The sequence below is a fragment of the Dromiciops gliroides genome, chromosome 2 (assembly GCF_019393635.1).
Source record: "Dromiciops gliroides isolate mDroGli1 chromosome 2, mDroGli1.pri, whole genome shotgun sequence".
Taxonomy (NCBI): Eukaryota; Metazoa; Chordata; class Mammalia; order Microbiotheria; family Microbiotheriidae; genus Dromiciops; species Dromiciops gliroides.
Window position 1 is genome coordinate 474,087,291 of NC_057862.1, and position 21,527 is coordinate 474,108,817.

The 21,527-nt window shown below is 40.5% G+C and overlaps 1 protein-coding gene across 1 annotated transcript in view; it reads right to left on the reverse strand.

Moving 5' to 3' along the window:
* Positions 1-21,527, reverse strand: part of ALK (ALK receptor tyrosine kinase) — a 1,073,674-nt gene that overhangs the window by 143,076 nt on the left and 909,071 nt on the right. Inside the window, exon 9 of the mRNA XM_043982018.1 lies at positions 14,447-14,616. Coding sequence (XP_043837953.1) covers positions 14,447-14,616 — 170 coding nt within the window. The remainder of the gene's footprint in view (positions 1-14,446; positions 14,617-21,527) is intronic.

Sequence of the window (21,527 nt, forward strand, 5' to 3'; positions counted from 1 at the left end):
ATGCTCAGTTATTCTTTAATTAGCAGTGTTTATGGGAGAGCCCTAGCTTATACATCCACTCTCAGAGAGGAAGGCTAAACTTTGAACTTATGAGCCACTTTCCCTAGAGACAAGGAGGAGGACTAGGTTTGTTACATAGAATACAGAATCTGGCTAATTAATCACTTACAGGGTACAATAAAATACAAAATACAGGATAGAATTGAATATAAAATACCAAACCAATATCCACTCCTTTTAATTTATTACAGGCTGGAAGAATCTCAGAGACAAGGGGTCATAACTTAAGTAGTTATAGAATGGAATCAGTTAATTGTAAACAGGATCAATAAGAAAATTATACAGGATCAATCTTGATCTTTTCAGAGTACATCACCCACTGGTCCTCTGGAATCATGGTTGGTTATTCAATTGATTGTAATTCTTAAGTCCTTTTAAGCTGTTTGTCTTTATATATTATTGTTATTCTATGAATTGTTTCCCAGGTTCAGTTCACTTCACTGTTTCAGTTCATATAAGTCTTCCAGGATTTCTCTGAAATTGTTCCTTTCATAATTTCTCATGGCATATTAGTATAACTTAATACCTATAGTCTATTATTTATTCTGTCATTCCTCAGTTGATGGATATCCCCTTAGTTTCTTTTGCCATTACAAAAAATAATTGCTATAAATATTATTCATACATATTGGTCCTCTTCTTTCTTTGACTTCTTTGGCATGTGGGTCTGGTAGTAATATTTCTAGATAAAAGAGCATGTACAGTTTAGTTATTTTGGGAGCATAGTTTCAATTTGCTTGTAAGAATGTCTATACCAATTTACAGTTCCACCACTAGTGCATTAAGGTGCTTATTTTATCACAAACTCTCCAACAATTTTCATTTTCTTCTTTTTAATCATTGTTGTCAACCTGATGAATGTTAAATGGAACTTCAGAGTTTCTTTAATCCGAATATCTCGAATTATCAGTGATTTGGAGCATTTTTCATATGGCTGTTGATAGGTTGGCTTTTTTCCTTTGAAAACTGTCATTTTATAACCTTTGACCATTTGTCAAGTAGGGACCGACTCTTATTCTTATACATTTAAATCAATTTCCATATGTTTTCAATAGGCATTTAAATCAAGCAAATGCAAAGAGTTTTGTCCCGGGGAGGAATGTAACCTGAGTCCCTAACCCCATTTGTAGGAGACTTTCTCCTCACTGATGGAGAGCAATGACCTCCATGAGAGGCAAAGTTGATGAGACCAGGAGAGGAGAGAGATCTAGGTTTCTCATTCACTTCTGGCTTGTCATTCTCTTCAAGGTCTTCTGGTTTTCACCTTTGAGAGAGAAATGGATAATGCCAACCCCTCTTCAGATTGCTCAAGGGCCAATAAGGTTCTTGGTAGAAGCCAACATGAGACAATCTGGCCATCTCTATTATGTTCCTACCCCTAGTTTGTTACATGAGAGACTTCGGGGAATTTCCCCTTTGGTGAGATCTAGCACTGTCTCTCTAGGCTGAACTGTTACCTTGCTCCCAATGGGGGAATTCTTTTCATTCCGTATTGTCTAGTATATACATACATACCCCCCCCCACATATATATGCTTTTTCTGACTTCTATTTTTCTATCAACTTAAATAAATGGATTTCTTTGTTAAAATAAATACATAAATAAATCAAGCAAGTAAGTTCCCAGGCCACCAAAGAATATTTATTTCTATCCCCTGGATAAACTTATCAGTCTTTATTGATGTGAGTCATGGTATAAAGCTGTGTTGCAGTATTACATCTATGTTTGAGAATTTCTGTAATTCTAGAGCAGTTCTTCTTAGCATATCAATGTATTTCTCAGAACTCATCCTTCCCTGAATGAGAACAACACTTTTAGGTCAAATGGAAGTAAAAAACAAAACCAAACAAAACCCAACCCAAAACATTTTGGGGGTGTTCTACAGTTTGATGAAGATACCTAGGGATTATAGGCTCACCTGCCTTTCTCCTGATAATAGTTTTGGTATATCCTTGAATAAAAATGTGAGTTTCATCAGTAAAAATTACTTTCCCCCCAATCTTTAGTACTTCATCTTTGCACTCTTACCAGTGACAGTCATTTTTACTTCATAGAAATAGTTAGCAGCTGTTTTTTGAATAAATTCATTTTCTTACTTTTCTTACAAAAGAAACCTAAATTGTAGAGAAATCAATAACAACCACTTCAGCAGTCAGAGCCTTCTGTAGGTCTTTGCTTGCTTTCTAATGATTAATTAGACTGTTCCACAGCAATGTTTATCATCTCTCAGCATTGCTTTTTGGCTGCACTTTCTTTTTGCACTTTAGTATGACTGATGTATCAGAAGCTCCAATGTCATTGGAGGCTAAAATCATTCTTTAAATGCTTGACTTCCTCATATCAACAGCCACTACAATTTCTTTAACAGTCATTGAAGTGTGCTCCTTAAGAGTAATGACTTTTGAACATTTCCCTGAAGTTTTAGCCATATATCAAAAATCATAGAATTAATACTACAACAAAAGAGAGTAATGAAACATATATGCCACAAAATCCAGCACCCGACTGAAAGAGAACTAATTAAAGGTGGGGAAACCAGCTCAATCTGGTTTCATCTAGTTAAGATTATTTATTTTGAGTCATCCTCATTTTAGCAAAAATATACATGCATGACAATTGCTTTCACAAAATGAAACCATATCAGAATAATTTTATACAAAGTAATTTGCACACTACTGTATGACATCGTGCCTCTTTCTGTAATTTGAAAAAGTCAAAATAAAATAGTTGTTCTCACCCTCTCCAAAATTTGAGAGTGCTCAGAATTTTGGTCCTTAGAAGTATCACAAAAGTTTCTGTAGGCTCCTGCTAAGTCTATTTTTCTTAAGCATAAGAATTTAAGATAAATAAAAATGATGAGTTTAATTTTAAAAATTTAATTGTTATAATTATAGTAGTGTAAAAAACCCCTTTAAATGCAGTATTTCAGGGACAGGGTGGGTCAAATAGACTTTTGTCAGCTAGGCTAGGAGTATCATCACCATTTGTGATATTATTTCAATGGGAAAAGGAGTTTAGCCTTCTAAAGAAGTCTTACAAATATACTTTCAAATTTAACATCTACTTTGTTCTCAGCTCTCACCTCTACATAGATTATCCACACATTTCCATCTCCATTGAGATTCAGCTGGATAGTCTGGTGTACATCTAGACATCTAGACACCTAGGCAGTTAGGTGGTACAGTGGATAGAACACCGGATCGGGAGTCAAGAAGACTCATTTTCCTGAGATCAAATCTAGCTTCAGATACTTACTGGCTGTGTGACCCTGAGCAAGTCACTTAATCCTGCTTAACCCTTCAGTTTCCTCATCTGTTAAATGAGCTGGAGAAGGAAATGGCAAGCCACTACAGTAGCTTTGCCAAGAAAACCACAAATGTGGTTATAAAGGGTAGGACATGACTGCAAAACAACTCAACAACAACAATCTCTCCTAGCATACTTTAAACTCAACATATTTGAGGCCATACTCATTATATTTCTTGCTGCACTAGTCACTCAGGCTTGAAGCCTTTATAGACATCCTTCATTCTTATCCCTTTTCCTTCTCCCATGTAGCCAAGTCTTAACCATTTTTCTTTCCTTTCTGCCTCTCATACCCATGCACTGATACATCACCAGTTTAGGCCTTTGATACATCACTAGTTCAGGCCTTTATCACCTCACACCTGGACTGTTGAAATAGCAAACTGGTCCCCTGCTTTCCAGCCTGCCTCCCTAAGCTGTCTTATATAGAGATGCCAGATTCATCCTTTTGAAACACCACTCTGCACACACATAGGAGATCTAAGCTGTAATCCTCCATCTGGTCCACAGAACTGCTCATATATCTGACAATGTTGAACTCAGGTTTGGGGTATAAGGAAGATGGGAAAAACTTTTGGAAGGTGCCAAGCATGGTACAGTGGAAACAAACCCTGGTTTTGTAGTAAAAGTGCTTGAATTCAAATCCTTCCTCTGTTATTTACTAGCTATGTGACTTCGGGCAAACTACTTAATTTGTCTGGATCATTTCTGGATCTGTAAAATGAAGGAGTTTGACTTGACCAATAGCCTCTGACATCCTTTACAGCTCAAACAGCAGGATCCTCTGATTGATAAAGTTTCTTGGGGGGAAGTAACTTAGAATCATTTTTAGCATCTTATGCCTTAGTTTCCCTGCTCTGGGTCTAGCAAGCTAGGCTCTCTTCCTTTCTGGGAGCCTTGGAGATTCTTATATGAGCCCAATAGCTCATATAAAGATCTCTCCTATGTTTCCTGCGGCTCAGTGGGGGCATGGAGAAGTTGAAAGAGCACCGTGTTTGAAGGTTAGAAGAGACCTGGGTTCCAAAACTACCTCCCAAGCTGACTAGCTGTGTTACCATTAGATGAATCATTTCCCTTAATCTGAGTCTTGATTTCCTCATCCATAAAGGGGGGTAAAAATATGTGTAGCATCACTTCTCAGAGTTTTGTTGTGAGGCTCAAATGAGATCACGGATGTAAAGGGCCTTTCCTTTGTGGATGTCCATGGGAAGGAAAGGAAACCATTTCTATTTCTTCTACATGTACTGGAGCTCTTTAAGGGGCCATGCTGCTCAGTATACCAAGCTCTCAAAGTGGGCATAACTAAAGAATTTGAAGCAAGGACTGCATGCATCCTGCCTTGAAGCAAATCCAACCTGAGAAAAATCTGGAACATAAGATCATAAGTCTAGAGATGAAAGGGACCTTGGGCCAATTAGCCCAAGCAATTCATTTTGCAGATGAAAAAACTGAGTCCCAGGGTCAAAGTGACTTGCCTAAGGTCACACAGCTAATTGTCAGAAGCAGGATTTGAACCCATGTTCTGATTATAGAATCAGTATACTTTCCCCTGTACCAAGGTACCTCCTACCATCTGAATTTACAAACCAGAAAGATAAAGGAGGGGTTATTGTGTGGTACATAGAAAGTTAGACTTGGAGTCAGGAAGCCCTAGATTTGAATCTTACCTCAGATACTTATTAGCTGTATGACCTTAGAACGGTCATTTAACTTTTTCTGTGTCTCAATTTTCCCCTCTGTAAAAAAGGAGTGTTAATGGCAGCTACCTTCCAAGGCAGTTGTGAAGATCAAATGAAATAACATATATAAAGTGCTTTGTAAACCTTAAAGGCCTATATAAATGCTATTATTAATAATTTTTGCTTTACAAAAAGAACCCCTTCCCCCCAAAAAAGGATTCTATCTAATATTGAACTTCCCTTATACCTTTAAAATACAATTCAACATCTAACTTAATTTATCCCCAACTTTTTGCATTGGTTTTATAAAAAGAGGCCTATCCATGATTCTTGCAGGCCATATCCATACTTCACCCAAATGTGGATGAATGAGCATATTGTGCCTCTGCAAGCTAACTCTCTAGAAAGAAGTATGGATAGAAATAGAAGGTATAATATCATTATTGATAGCACCTGACACTGGTGAGGATTCTGTTGCAGAAAAATGAGACTCGACTCCACAAACGGCATCAGGTCTCTCTGTGGGGTTTTTGATCTCAATGTGCTAAGACATAACAGTGACGGAAGCCCTGTCTCTCTAGAGGTGTATTTGTGAGGCAAACACTTATCAGTCTTAGAAGGGGAGAAGGCAGAGACAACAGTCAATCAAAATGCTTCTTGAGAGAACATGTTACTCTTTTTTTTTTTTTTTTTGCAGGGCAATGGGGGTTAAGTGACTTGCCCAGGGTCACACAGCTAGTAAGTGTCAAGTGTCTGAGGCCGGATTTGAACTCAGGTACTCCTGAATCCAGGGCTGGTGCTTTATCCACTGCGCCACGTAGCCTCCCCGAACATGTTACTCTTTATAGTGATCAGATCAAAGTTCTCAATAATAGTTTCCGGTAGCATGAAGTGGTAGAAAGAGCATAGGATTTTGGGTCAGGGGACCCGAGTTTTAATTCTGCTTTCATCACTTACCTATGTGACCTTCGGGAGGTTATTTAACTTCTCTGGGCTTCAGTTTCCGCATCTGTAGAATGGTGAAGTAGAATGCCCCCTAAAGTCTCTTCTAGCTCTAAATCTATGATCCTATGATCTTAAGTCATGATCACCCCATGACTTAAGTCTCCTCATTTGTAAAATGAGGGGGTGGAAACAAATGGTCTCTAAGGTCCCTTGATGTTTTTGATTTTTGGTCTTTGTATCTGATAGTAGGGGGCAGCTAGGTGATACAGTGGATACGCTGGGCCTGGAGTCAGGAAGACTTATCTTCACTAGTGCGACTCTGATCTCAGGCACTTAATAGCTGTGTGACCTTGGGCAAGTCACTTAGCTCTGTTTGCTTTGGCTTGCTCATTTGTCAAATGAAAAGGAAATGGCAAACTACCCCAGTATCTGTCTCAAGAAAAGCCCAAATGAGGTCGCAAAGAGTCAGATTCAACGGAAACAACAAAATCCCTGTAGTATGCACTGAATAAATGTTTTTGGACTGATCTTCATCTTTAATCATTACAGTTATAGGAATGGAACTCATAATTATCGTGTCCCAAACTCTCCATCTTCTTTTGGCTTGTCCAAGGTTGCTGTGCTTTATAGCACATGATATGGCCCATGGTATATTCTTCCTCCATGTAATAATGAGATGTATTCAACAGGTTTCTCTTATACATGTTTGCTGCAAAGCCTATGTTGGTTTGGGACAGTATTATGAGATCATAGATGAAGAGCTGGAAAAGACCTCAGAATACATCTAGTCTAATCTCCACATTTTAAAAAATAAACATTTTTGTTTGCATTTTTTGAGTTCCAAATTCTATCCCTCCTTCCCTTCCTGAGTTCAAATCTGGCCTCAGATACTTTACTGGCTGTGTGACCCTAGACAAATCACTTAACCCTGTTTGCCTCAGTTTCCTCATCTGTAAAATGAGTTGGAGAAGGAAATGGTAAACTACTCCAGTATCTCTGCCAAGAAAATCCCAAATAGGGTTACAAAGAAGTGGACACAACTGAAAAAAATGACTGAACAGCAACAACAACAAAAGAATTAAATTCCAGAATAAGATGGCCTATTTTATTCTAGGAAAAATGGGTTGCTGCTGAAATTTCTTGAGGAGGGGAGTGATAGGGTCAGACCTCTGTTTTATTAACCCACTGCCATCAGATATGATTGTTGTGTATGACCCACTGTAAGGACATTCGTCTTCTCCATTTTCCAGTGATAACTTCCTCACCCCCCACACCCCCATCCCCACTGGGTCCTGTGGTTTAATCAATGTAGGAAAGTCCATAGAGGATGGAGTGGCAGACAAAATGTCAAAGAAAAAAAAAGGAAAGGGAATCTCTGAAATGGGTAACTTAGAGGACTGTCATATGATGAAAAAACAGTTGCATGCATCTACTTTTTGCAACTGCCATGGTTACAAATGACTGATTTTTTAAAAAAGAAAACTCATTTTCAGAGAATGTAAGTTTCTAGTATTTGTTTTGTTTCTGTTTTTTTTTTTTTGTTTTTAATGGAATTGTGATTTCACTGATACAGCAAGCTACTTGAAAGGAACTTCCCCTATTAGAGCAGGTCCTACCTTCTCTGCACCTTGTTGTATTAGAAAGTTGGCTCAGGCCACTGAATGGTTAAACAACTTGACCAGGATTATAACACATTTAGTATGTGTTAGAGAAAGGACTTGAAGCCTTGAAAGCTTGGTTTTTGTTTTTGTATCCCCAGCACAGAGTGGTTGGTACCTAGTAAGTGCTTAATAAATATTCCTTCCTTCCTTCCTTCCTTCCTTCCTTCCTTCCTTCCTTCCTTCCTTCCTTCCTTCCTTCCTTCCTTCTTTCCTTCCTTCCTTCCTTCCTTCCTTCCTTCCTTCCTTCCTTCTCTTCCTTCTCTTCCTTCTCTTCCTCTCTCTCTTCCTCTGAGGCCAGCTCTCAATCCACTATGCTCCACTGCCTCTCTTTCTAGCTTGAGGAATTTTTTGGGGGGGTGGGGAAATGAGGGTTAAGTGACTTGTCCAGGGTCGCATAGCTAGTAAGTTTCAAGTGTCTGAGGCCAGATTTGAATTCAGTTCCTCTTGAATCTAGGGCTGGTGCAATAATTTTTTTTTTCTTAAAGAAAAAAACCTTTATGATGAGGAAGTTCTAGTCTCCTCTTTGTCGGATTTCAGAAAAGACTCATTGTCTGAAACCTTGGGGGTGATAGTTCTTGAGAGGGGTAGGGCCTCTTACTCTAACTGAGGAAATAGCTCACCTTCTCTGAAAGTGAGTCTGGTTATCATTCTGTCTCTCTTTTTCTTTTCTTAAGATGCCTTCTCCCTTCCCTCCCCCCTCTCTCTTTCTACAACTTCTCTTCCTGAGAGAATTGGGGAGTCATAGATAACCCTATCTTAAGGGGAGAGAAGGAGGTAGAGGCTATGTCAGCATCTTCCTTCACTTTGGAGCAATTCTCATTTGAAGTACATAGGAAATTGATAGCCAGGTACATTTAAAGGATAAATAGACATATAATATCAGGGTTTAGTTGGATATGGACTTAATACTTCTAGCTATGTTCAGTGTCCTCATCTAGAGGGATAATACATATTATTATTTTTATTTTTTATTATAAGTGGGTAGGAAAAGCAGAGTGAGTGAAGAAAGAAACGTGTAAACCCAAAAAGGCTTAATAAATGTGAATTATTAGTTGTATTAGAAGTGGCCATTGGCGCATTATTGCAAGCTTCACACTATTCTCAGAGCACTAATAGAAAACATAATTGCAATTTTGTCACTCAGGGCCAGCAATATGAACTGGCTCCAGGGGCAGGCAGCATTAAAAGCATCTTCAGATTAGCCATGGGGGAGGGGGAGAGAGAGCGAGAGACCTTAGGACACTGTCCCATGCTAAGGGTGTTGTTATGGAGGTCACTCCTTGGGAAGGACCAGAGGGGGACTAGATCAGTGAGGCATTTAACTGGTGTGGAGCAACCCCAAGGGCAGAGAAGACACATGAATCTGATAGCTTCCCATTTTACTAAATTATTCTTGCTAACTAGTTTCTATGATCCCAAAGAAATGAAACTACTATCAATAACAAATTTCAAAATAATGTAATTAAAATAATCATTTAAAATGTTTACACATAAAAATCAGGGTACTTGAGGGATAGCTGTCCTGGTCATCTCTTCTAGTTATATTAAAGCAGAAGCTCAGCTGATTTGGAGGATCACTGGCATCCCTCAGCCATACTTTTCAGTCAACATATGATTACTGAGCCCTGAATCATTGGAGAGGTTATCATTTGTTTCAGTATTAAGGTCTTTGTATTATTCTCTTCTAATTAGCAGAATCATAGCTTTAGAGTTGAAAAGGACCTCAGAGGTCATCTAGTTCAATCCCCTCATTTTATAGATAAGGAAACTGAGGCCAAGAGAGGCTAACTAACTTTCCCAAGGTCATGGAGGCAGCTGTAAGCAGTGGAGCTGGGACCTGAACCTAGGTTATCTGCCACTGAATCCAGTGGTATTTAATTATATTTTAATATCACTCCACCTGCTTCTTCTGACGTCGTGGAATGCCTCCAAAAGCTGGTATATACAGGCATACCCTCCAAAATGTTGCCCTAACCAATATGGTTCTGCCATATCATTAATACTTTATCACAAAGCCCCATTTGCAGTAACACTGCAAACCCCACCTGGCAGTAGTATTCAGCCAATCAGCAGAAGCACAAATTAGGTCAAAGCTTCCCCAGCACTTGACCCCCCATGGTGTTCATTTGTCAGAACATCAGTCTGTTTGCTGCTTATGCAGAGAGAGATATTATTATAGAACCAACTGCCCAGTCCTCTGCCCAGCATCATGTTTTTTCGTCAAACCAATTGCAGATGTTCACTTGTGCTGCAAACTCTGCAAACAAAGTTTCTGACGACAGACTCTGCCTGAGTCTTGGTCATACTGTTGAGGACACCACCATCCTCTTTGTCACCCAGGCTGGCGACTTCAGCGCCATTTTTGACTCCTCATTTGCACTCAGCCCACGTAGCTGATCTTTTGCTGAGTCTCGTCATTTCTATCTCGTACGTGTCCCCTTGCCTCCATTCACACAGCCAAGTGATGAGTGTAAGCCCTCATCCCCTCATATCTGGATTATTGCAACAACCTTCTGGGAGGTGTCCCCGCAACAAAGCTCTCCTCATGTTAATCCATCCTCTACTCAGCTACTAAACAGGTCTGGCCATGTCACTCTCCAACTCAATACAAGCCACCCCAGGGCCTCTCTTTTGCTTCCTGGATCAAATATAAAATCCTCCGGCTTTGAAAACCCTTCATAACCAGATCCCTTCCAACCTATGATCTAGCAACATTGGCTTTCTTGTTATTCCTGGAAGAGGACACTCCATATCTGGATGTTAAACCTTTTCACTGGCTGTCCCCATGCCTGGAATGTTCTCCCTCCCTCTCTCCACCTTCTGGTTTCCTTAGCTCAAATCCTATCTCCTTCAGGAGGTCTTTCCTGGTACCCCTCATTGCTAGTAACTTCCCTCTGTGCGGACTGTTCTTATACCCTGCACCTATCTTGTACGTAGGTAGTTGTTTGTAAACTGTTTCTCCTAATCAGAATATAAATTCCTTTAGAGCTGAGACCATAAATTTGCCTTTCCTCATATCCTTATTCAGTATCTTAGTACCATTTATATTACCAATGGTTGGTACCATTCCTGGAACATAGTAAGCACCTAATAAATGTTTGTTGGCTAATTATTAATTTAACTATTAGGGTCCTCCATTGCTATGATTATGTAGATCCCAGAGCATTACTAAACCAAGCCAGCTTTGTTCTAATTATCCCCCAGGCCGCTTCAGTCCAGTAGATGAGAGTGACCTTGGTTATCATCTCATTGACTTGTGCTCCTCTGGAGTCATGGCGGCCCATGTCCCTGCTGCTGGGGAGGCTGAGGCTGGGGGACCACTTGAGCACAGGGATCCTGAGCCACACTAAGCTCATAGCCAATGCCGTGAGCTTCCAGGACTGAGCCAAGCTGCCTCAAGGGGGTGAATCAGAGCAGGTCAAAGCAGGGAAAATGATAAATTGGGATCAGTCCAGTAAGTGGCTGTCGTACTTCCAGCCTAGGTAAGAGAGGGAGACCCAGTCTCCAAATAAAACCTAACAACAAGACAAAAGATAACTTGTGAGCCTGAAGAAATATCCTTTCAAATCCTCTGAGTTGGGATGATAAAATGTTTGGGGTAGAAGAGCCCTATGAGATCACCAACTTCCTTGTTTTATAAAAGAGGAAACTGGGTTTTCAAGAGATAAGGTCACTTGGTCTAGGTCACCCAATTATCAGGGGCAAAGCTGACGATCAAACACAGGCTGTTGTGTTCAAACCTAGTACTCCAAATCCTGGGTTGTCCCCTTTACATCATAACTACCATTTAGCATCTCCCATTTGGGGACTAGCAGTGCCTCCATGCCCTGGGCAGTTTGCCCAGCTTTCAAGAGCCCCAAGAATAAAAAAACTTATCTGTGGTGATAGCTTAAATGCTCTCTCCTTCTCTTCTTTCCCTTCGACCTTCTCCATCCCCCTTTTAATTAAATCCATTAGTCTTGGGACACTAAGCCTCAAAGATTCTAGTACCTTTGATCATTAACCCACTACAATCAGATATGATTGTTGTGTATAACCCACTGTAAGGACATTCGTCTTCTCCATTTTCCAGTGATAACTTCCTCACCCCCCACACCCCCATCCCCACTGGGTCCTGTGGTTTAATCAATGTAGGAAAGTCGTGTGGAAACTCCCTCCATCGATGCTGATCAGCCACCCATTTTACATTCTTAGAGAGTTGCTGGGTCACCACACTGTTAAATGGCTCCCCATTGTCACACAGCTAGTGACCCAGTCGATATATCAGTAACAAGACTTGAACTCAGGCTTTCCTGACCTTGAGGTTGACCCTCTAGTCACTGTATGACCCCACTGTATCATCACCACAATAACAGCTCACATTTCTACGGCATTTCCAGTCTTATAAAAACCACTTTCCTCATCCTAGGCCTGGGATGTTGACAGGCTATAGATTTACATTTATGCCTCTGGAGCTGGAAAGATCTTTAGAAGGAAACTGAGGCCCAGACAGCTTAAGGAATTGGCTCAAGCTGGGACAGAACTGGGATCTGAACTGATTTTTCTCGTTCCAAATCCAGTACTTTTTTTCACTATACTGTCCTGTTTCCATTTTTAATGATGTGGAAACTGAGGCTCAGGGAAATCTGAGCTCTTTCTATTATAGAATTTTGTCTCAGTACAGCTTAGGTTTGAAACAGCAGTATCCATGAAGCACAGTTGAAGGGTCTTAGAAATCAAGGATCCTACCTAAATTGCTGATATGTGGAGTGCTTGTAAAAGTTGCCAAGACTTCCAATGCAGCATACTTCTCAAAAGCCAGGGACCCAATAAAACTGCTATGTATTGAGCTTTGGGGTAGCTGGGTAGTATAGTGGATAGAGCACCTTGCCTAGAGTCAGGAAGAAACTGAGTTCAAATCCAGCCTCAGTCACTTATTAACCTATGTGATCCTGGGCAAGTCACAACCCTGTTTGCCTCAGTTTCCTCACCTGTAAAATGAGCTGGAGGAGGAGATGGCAAATCAATCCAATATCCTTGCTAAGAAAACCCTAAATAAAGTCACAAAGAGTTGGACATGGCTGAACAACAACAAAATGCTGAACTTTGAGCTCTGATTTTTCCAAAATCAGGTCTTTTAAGAGGGAAATTTGAACTTGTTTGGCATTAGGTCACAGATTTTAAGTTGGAAGGAAAGTGGAAGTGGTTTAAAATCTAACCTTCATTTTATATAGGAGGAAAAGCAGGCCCAGAGATATTATGTGGTTTGTCCCCGGTCACCAAGCTCAGAGGTAGCAGAGCCAGGATGTGTATCTGGATCCATTGACGCCCAATCCAATTATTCTTTCCTCTAGACTATGCTGGTTCCCCAAAATGGAAGCTGATGTGACTGAAGGATATGGGATCCTTTTCCTTCTTTTCCTCCTTCCCACCCCACCCCAAATCTCTTAAAAATCTTTTATCCTGTAAAAATGAGTGTCTCCTTCCCTGCTCTACCTCCCACCAAGATCACGTAAGCTCAACCATCCAAAGAATTTAATTGGAAATGTTTGCCTTTCAGGCGAATGATGACCTTGTCCAAATTTAACTCTCCTTAAGCAACATCTTCCACCAGCAGATTGTGTATGATGGCCTAGTGTCATGGCGATAAAAGAACACGAGAATGGGGATGGTGCTACTTTTCTGAACACTAAGGACTCTGCTCGCCTTCCTTGACAGGAATGGTGTAGGGTAAAGAGCTCTACACCAGGAGAGATGAAACCTCTTCAATTTACATTCTTAGCATTACCACAAACTCACTGTGTGACCTTCAGCGAGTCACAGCATTTCTCTGATTGAGTTTTCACATCTATAAAAATGAAATAACACTTGTCCTGCCCAGGGCTGTTGGTGGCATCAGAGGAAATGACGGGCATGGAAGCATTTTGGAGACTGTGAAGCATCATAGGAGATAAAATATGATTGTTATCATCTGGGGTAGGATGATGAGATTTGTCATACTCTGGGCTCTTCCTATGGAATCACCAACTCTCAGTCAATCAGCATAGGTGTAGAGATTATCTACATGAGTATTGGAAGGTACGTGAGCCTCTGTGAGTGTCTCTATCGTTCTCACTTCATGTCCTTCTGTTCCTGTTTCTCTCTGATTGTAAGATATATATGGTAGGATTTATGGCCTTTTCAAAATACTTTAGAAACCTCACTGAGAAGTCCCTCTCCTTATCAAGTATGTGTGTTTGCGTGTGCCTTTGGGTGTGTCTTTGCATCTCTGTCTCTACTCCTTTTCTTTTATTTCCCTCCCTTCCTCCTTTTCTTTGGTCATAAGAGGTGTATAGCAGGATTTATGTCCTTTTCAAAATGTTTTAGAAGCTTCACTGAGAAGTGACTTTCCATATCGTGTGTGTGTGTGTGTGTGTGTGTGTGTGTGCGCGCACACACATGCATGCATGTGTATGTGTATCAGAAAGAGTTCCAGACTTGTAGTTTTAAGACCTGGATTACAATTTGTGCTCTGATAGCGTATGGACAAATCACTTCAACTTTCTGAAACTCAATTTCTTTCTGTTTAAAATGAGGATAGTCTCACACAAGCTTATACTTAATATACTTAACATCTCTGAGTTTCATTTTCCTCATTTATAAAATGGGGATAACGACAAGAGAAGTGCTGACCTTACAGGCTTGTTATAAGGAAGGTGTGTTATAAAATTTACATTGCTATAGAAATAAGAATTGTTATTATCATGTGGGTTCTGCCTCGTGGCTGCCCAGGATGAAGGAATGGAGAATGAATGGAAAGGGTAAATAGATACTAACCTGTCTGACACATCAGGGAGAGGTAAGACCACCCGATGCCAAATGCCTAAACCTTTGCTGTTGGGGAAGTACCAGATGGTCCGGCTTTGTTCCCTCCCAGTTTTGTTCTCCATCAGCACTAGGGAGATGTTTCCTTCCAAGACTCCATGGATGAGCCATGAGAACTGGAGCTAAAAGGAACAAAATATTCAGAGAGAAAATGGATTATTGCTTTAAGAAACTCTAAATTGACAACAACTAACATCTAAAACCTGAAAAATTTCCCTCAGGGATTTTTCAACAGAATTTAAGCTCTGTGAGGGCAGGGACTGTTTCATTTCTGCTTTTGTATCTCTGGTGTCCAGAATGGTTCCTTGAACATAGCAGGTGCTTAATAAATGCTCACTGGATCAGTTTGGATTGGATTTTTAAAAAAATCAATTTAGCCTAAGCAGGTGAGGATAATGAGAGCCATGTTACCTTAGATCACAGAATCAAAGGATATGAGAGCTGGAACAATCTTAAATTCAGTTCAAAAGGCATTTATAAAGAACCTACTATATTCCAGGAACTCTTCTGGGTGCTGAGGATATACCGAAGGATACAGTTCCCTACAGAGATATCAAGACAAATGGCTGGTGGGCCACATGCAGCCTACCATCCTCACAAGTGCTGTGGGAAGTAGATTAAAATGTCATTGGGAAATGTTTAATAAAATAACTCGTTCAGTAAAACATAGATAATATCACATTTTAAAACTAAGTCAATATGCAGCCCACAGGGATCCTTAATCCCTTAGGGGATTAGTAAACCGGATTTCTATTTGACTTTGTCACCACTGCTGTATATGTCCCTTCAAGGGATGTGAATATGGGTATAACCTCTAATACTTTGCAATCTAGCTTCCTACAACACCACTCAACTGAAACAGCTCTCTCCAAAGTCGCCAGGGACCTCTTAATTGCCAAATCCAAGGTCATCAGTCCAATAGTTCTCAAAGGATGGGCTGAAGCATGCTAGCTATGCCTTGAATTGTACAGAATTTACATTTGCATGTGTGAGTCCCCCACCTCTCCTGTAAGGAGGGAGGGTCAAGAAACCTGGGGTTGAATTTTGTCTCTGATGTTTACTAGATAGACCATCTGCCCTATTGCTTTGTCTTTCAGATTCCTACCTGCAGACACCCCCTCACCCCCACCCCCCAGGGACTCCTGGACTTTTCATCTATCCTGGAGTTGAACCATATGTGTTCTTTCTCCTAATTAGGATGAAAACTGCTTGTGAACTGGGACAGTCTCATTTATACATAAATGAGAATATATACATGCATATATAATTATGAATGAATATGGATACCACAGTCTAGAAAGTAATTGCCATAGAACTTCAGAATATCGAGAAGAAACTGAGACCCAAAGATATTAAATAACAGTAGTCTTGCCCTCAAAGGGCTTACATTGTTTTGGGGGCAGTAGCATGCATACATATATGAATATATACATAGACACATATATAAAACACATTGTGTATTTATGTATACGTGTGTATATATGTGTGTGTGTGTGTGTGTGTGTATAAACATAAGGTATTTGGGTTGGGGAAAGTGCTACCATGTCACTTATGCTCAATAAATGCCAATAAATCTCTATTACCTTTAGGATCAAATATGATCAGATGACCAATAAGATGACAGACTAGACATTTTTTTCCTATCCTTATATTCTCTCAAATCTCCCCAAAGCAGAAATTATGCTCCAAAGATAAAGGAAACTTCAGCTTTTTCCATGGTCTAAGACACCCAGAATCCAAAAGAAGGTTAAAAAAAAAGACAAAACGGGGTTGGACTTCCAGGGTTGAGCCAAGATGGTAGAGGAAAGGTGGTGAGCTCTCCAACTCATGACATGATCGCTCCAAAAAACATCCAAATAATGCCATAGGACAATTCCTGGAGCAGCACAACCCACAGAAAAATGTGCTGAAATCATCTTCCAACCAAGGACATGTTGGAAGGTTGGAAGGAGGGAGCTGCTATGCTAAGACAGAAGTGGAGCCCAACCCCACAGTCACCATGACAGATCTAGTCCCAGGAGAAAAGAGGACCCCCCCCCCCACCCCCGTGCCTCTGAATCAGCTGAAGCACCAGTGTCATCTGGAACTAAGCTCACAGTCTGGTGAGAGGGTTGAGCACTTGGCAGGGGGGAGATTACAGGGTTCTATGCTGGTGCTGAGGCAGAACATGGGTTTTTCACCCCTGCTGAGAACCAGGATGTAGGCTTGAGTAGCAGTGGGGAGGGGCACAGGCTCGTTAGAGCTAACAACCACAACACACAAAGCTGGTTGATTAGCAAGTTGGTCTGGGGTCATCTAAGGACCAGGGAACAGGCTGGGTGAGGGAAGAACCAGATTCTCCTTAAATCATACCACCTGGGACTTCTTAAGCTTGGGATACTGCAGCCTGGAAACAGTGTCTCACTTTAAGGAGCTAAAAGTCAAGTAAAAGAAAGGCAAGATGAGACGACAGAGAAATGTGAGGACCATAGAAAGTTTCTTTAGTAACAAGGAAGACCAAGGGGCACCCTCAGAGGAAGATGTCAACATCAGGGCCCCTATATCTAAAGCTTCCAAGAAAAATATGAATTGGTCTCAGGCCATAGAGGCCCTCAAAAAGGACTTTGAAGATAAAGTTAGAGAGGTAGAGGAAAAAATGGAAAGAGAAATGAGGGTGATGCAGGAAAGACATGAGAAAAAAGTCAACAGCTTGAAAAGCCAAATGGAAAAGCTCTCTGATGAAAATAATTGCCTAAGAATTAGGATTAAACAAATGGAAGCTAATGACTTTATGAGAAACCAAGACACAATAAAGCAAATCCAAATGAATAAAAAAATAGAGGGCAATGTGAAATATCTTCTGTGAAAAACTGCTGACCTGCAAAATAGATCCAGGAGAGATAATTTGAAAATTATTGGTCTACCTGAAAACCATGATCAAGGAAAGAGCTTCATCTTCCAAGAAATTGTCAGGGAAAATTGCCTTGATATTTTAGAAGTAGGAGGTGAAACAGAAATTGAAAGAATCCACCGATCACCTCCAGAAAGAGATCCCAAAAGGAAAACTCCTAGGAATATTATAGCCAAATTCCAGAGCTCTCAGCTCAAGAAGGAAATACTGTAAGCTGCCAAAAAGAAAGGAATTCAAGTACTGTGGAGCCCCAGTCAGGATAGCACAAGATCTAGCAGCTTCTATATTAAAGGACCAGAGGGCATGGAATATGATATTCCAGAGGGCAAAGGAATTGGGATTACAACCAAGAATCACCTACCCAGAAAAACTTCCATAATCTTTCAGAGGAAAAAATGGGACTTCGATGAAAAAAATAGGACTTTCAGGTATTTGTGATGAAAAGACCTGAACTAAATGGCAGATTTGACTTTCAAATACAAGACCCTAGAGAACCATAAAAAATTGGAGTTGGGGGACATACCTGGTGTCATGCAGTGGGTGATTGCCTTGTGTTAGAGGCAGGGTATTGGCTGGGGTCCCCCTAGGTCCAGGGTGTATGCTTTGTCCACTGTGTCACCTAGCTGCCCCATGAAAACATCTTTAGGGTTAAATTGAGGGGTGAGGGGAATGCACTGGGGGAGGGGGAAGGGCAAGAGGTAGAATGGGGTGAAATGCCACATGAAAGAAACAGGAAAGGTCTTATGGAATGGGGGAAGAGATGGGGGAGGAGCAGGGCAGTAAATGAATTTTACATTCATTAGAAAAGGCTCAAAGACTTTAATATCATCAGAGTTGCCTCAAGGAGGGATTAACACACACACACACAATTGGGTGGAATAATCTATTTAATTTGGGCAGTAAATGAGCCTAACACTCATCAGAATTGGCTCAAGGAGGGAATAACATACATACTCAATTGGGTGGAGTAATCTCTCTAACCCTGCAGGAAAATAGATGGGGAAGGGGATAAAGAGAGAGGGGCAAAAGAAGGGAGGGCAGATTGGGGGAGGGGAAGACAGAAGCAAATCCCTTTTGAAGAGGGATAGAGTGAAAGAAGATAGATAACAGAGTAAATATCATAGGGACAAGAATAGGATGGAGGGAAACAGTTAACAATAGTAATCATGAAAAAGAGAAAAGGGGAAAACTGTACAAAAAATATTTATAGCAACTCTTTTTTAGTGACTAAGAATTGGGAATCAAGGGAATGTCCATCAATTGAGGAATGACTGAAGAAGCTATGGTATATGATTATAGTGGAATGATATTGTTCTATAGGAAATGACAAACAGGATGGTACCAGAAAAACCTGGAAAGACTCATATGAACTGATGTATGAGCAGAACTGGGAGGACATTGTGCATAGTGACAGCAGTATTGTTCCATGAGCAATTGTGAATGACAACTACTCTCAGCAATACAATGATCCAAGACAATCCCAAGGGTCTAATGATGAAGTATATTATCCACCCCCATAAAAAGAACTGATAAAAAGAGCACTTGTGGATTATACATATATAACCTATATCAGATTGGTTGATATCTTGTGGAGGGGGGAGGAAAGGGAGGGAGGGAGAAAAATTTGGAACTCTAAATATTATGAAAATGAATGTTGAAAACTACCCTTACATGTAACTGAAAAAATAAAATAAATGTTGCAAAAAAAAAAAAGAAATTAAAAAAGACAAAACAAAATTCCAGGACATGATCCTGATGGACCTTGAGTTCACCCAACATCCTTCCCTCACCTCCCAGGCTACCAGTGGCAAGCCTGCACTGGTGAACCCAAGGACATGACACAGCCTTATATCAACACCCACTCCTAAACCCCAGTCTCCCTTCCTTCTTTCTAGTGCAGGGGAGACCCTAGCTCCAAGCTGCCAAAATATGCTTGGGTCTCTGACAGCCAGCTTGGCCACATACTTTCAGGCACAAAACCCTTGGACCTCAACCTGCAGAGTGCTAAACTGCTAATGCCAGGCCAGAGAACTGAGGAACAGAGGGAGTGGGATAGATCACTAGGACTGGACATTGGGGGAGGGGGCGCTGTGCTACATTCCACCAAACCTGAGGAAAAAAGCACAATATTCATTTTGGGCCAGTTCTAACCACCCAAAAGTCAGTTGGAGTGAAAACCTCAGGTGGTGAACCATGAGTTGCCTAATGTGGGAAGGAAGCTGAGGTGCTTTGAGATTCAATCTCCAATGAAACCACAATCCGAAGGGAGGGAGTCAGAAAGTGAGTGATAAGGAAAATAAGGTTATGTGTGGTGGGGCTGGTGGGCAGGGTGGAAGGACTAAAAGTAGCAAAGATTTCAGGAAGAAGAAAACTCAAACCATAAAGAGATAAATAGACAAGAAAAAAGTAACAACAGAAGCATATATGGTCTCCAGATCAAGCAAACAAGTTCAGGAATCTATGAATAAATACTGAAAAAAGAAAGAAAATGATCCAACACTTGATGAGACAGAGTCCCCTGGAGATTTTGAGGAGGAAATGGAACTACAACATGCTATTTCTGAGTGGTTTAAAAGAGAAATGAGAATTTCAGGAGCAGAATTTATGTCCTGTACATCAAAGATAATGAGCAGAATAGAAAAACTTGAATCTGCAATGGAAAACCTCACCAAAGAGACAAAAGAGAGAACAATAGAACGGGAATGCAAATACAAAGAAGTGAAAGACAACATAGAAGAAGAGAAGCAAAATTCAAGAACATTAAAAGAAAATATGCTGACTATGCAAGCAAAACATACTGATCTTGAAGACAGGATATGTAGAGGATCAAACACAAACACTTGTTTGGCATTTATAGCCCTTCAATACCTGATTCCAACTGACTTGTCCATTTTTATTATATATCACTCTATTTGTTCCCATATATATAATATACATATATTTAATATAACATATGCTCCCTATATGTATAGCCACCATGCTATATCTTTATCTATCTCTATCTCTGCCTTTATATAGCACTACCTTGGTCAGGTGTCCTGCAGGTATCTCTAAGATTGGGATGCAAGAAATGCATATAGGTTAGAGAAGAGGTTTTTCAGTATCTTCTCCTTAAATCTGAGTCCTCTCTTCAACCCCAGAGAGTTTTGCTCTGGCCTTGAAGCTTTATTTAATGACTTGTGACACCAAGAAGCAGAAGAAAGAATGTTGTGACAAGAAAATTGGGGAAATGGGACTGTGTAAAATGTAGAGGGGTCAGTGTGTGCCCAATACTTCTCACTGGATAGGTTTAGAAGTCTGTTGAGGGGCAGAGACGTTTTGTGCAGAACTTGGGACAGCCTGGATACCACTAGCGATGATACATATGGTTTGAGAGTATCTGGTGCCTAATGGTAAGACTGACATTGGAACGTTTCTCTGACATGTTCTTGTAGAGAGCCCATCTGTCCTCACTTATCTGCCGTACCTGCTGTCCACGATCACTTGTCTTCACAGAGATAAATAGAAGGGATGGCTAGACATAGACTTTTCTTCTTCTTTTAACTGTAGCCTACATGACATCGGCATAGAACTTTTTCCACCTTTAACTGTATGGAGGGTGGAGTTAGCTTATGGTACTTTGGGGAACTGCATAAAAAAGATAGCTTTTTTTGTATTTTGTCTGAATGCATTTAGGAGATTTGCTTATAGAGAGAGAAATACCAGAAGGGAGGAGGTCTGAAGTATTTGAGTTTATTTCCATAAATTCAACTTAATGCTGCGAGAGTGAGATTTCTGCCTGGGGTTCAAGCAGTGAAGCATTAAGAGAGTTGATAGTTTATTTGAAGAAGAAAGAGAATAATCTTTGAGAGCAGATAGATACTTCTAGCATATTTGAGCTGAGCATCCACAGTGGTGGGTAAATAGCAAGGCAGCAGAAACTATTTCTTCCCTTTGCCTTGAAAGCCTATTCTAGGTTTAAAAGGAGAAGCCACATTTGATCTCCTGACGTGAGTCCTATCCACAAGCAAGGATGGGGAGTGAAGTATCATGGGTATACCCAGTAGGTCCTTTGTTTTTGTTCGGTCGTTTCAGTTGTGTATGACTCTTCATGACCCCATTTTGGGGTTTTCTTGGCAAAGATAATGGGGTGGTTTGCCATTT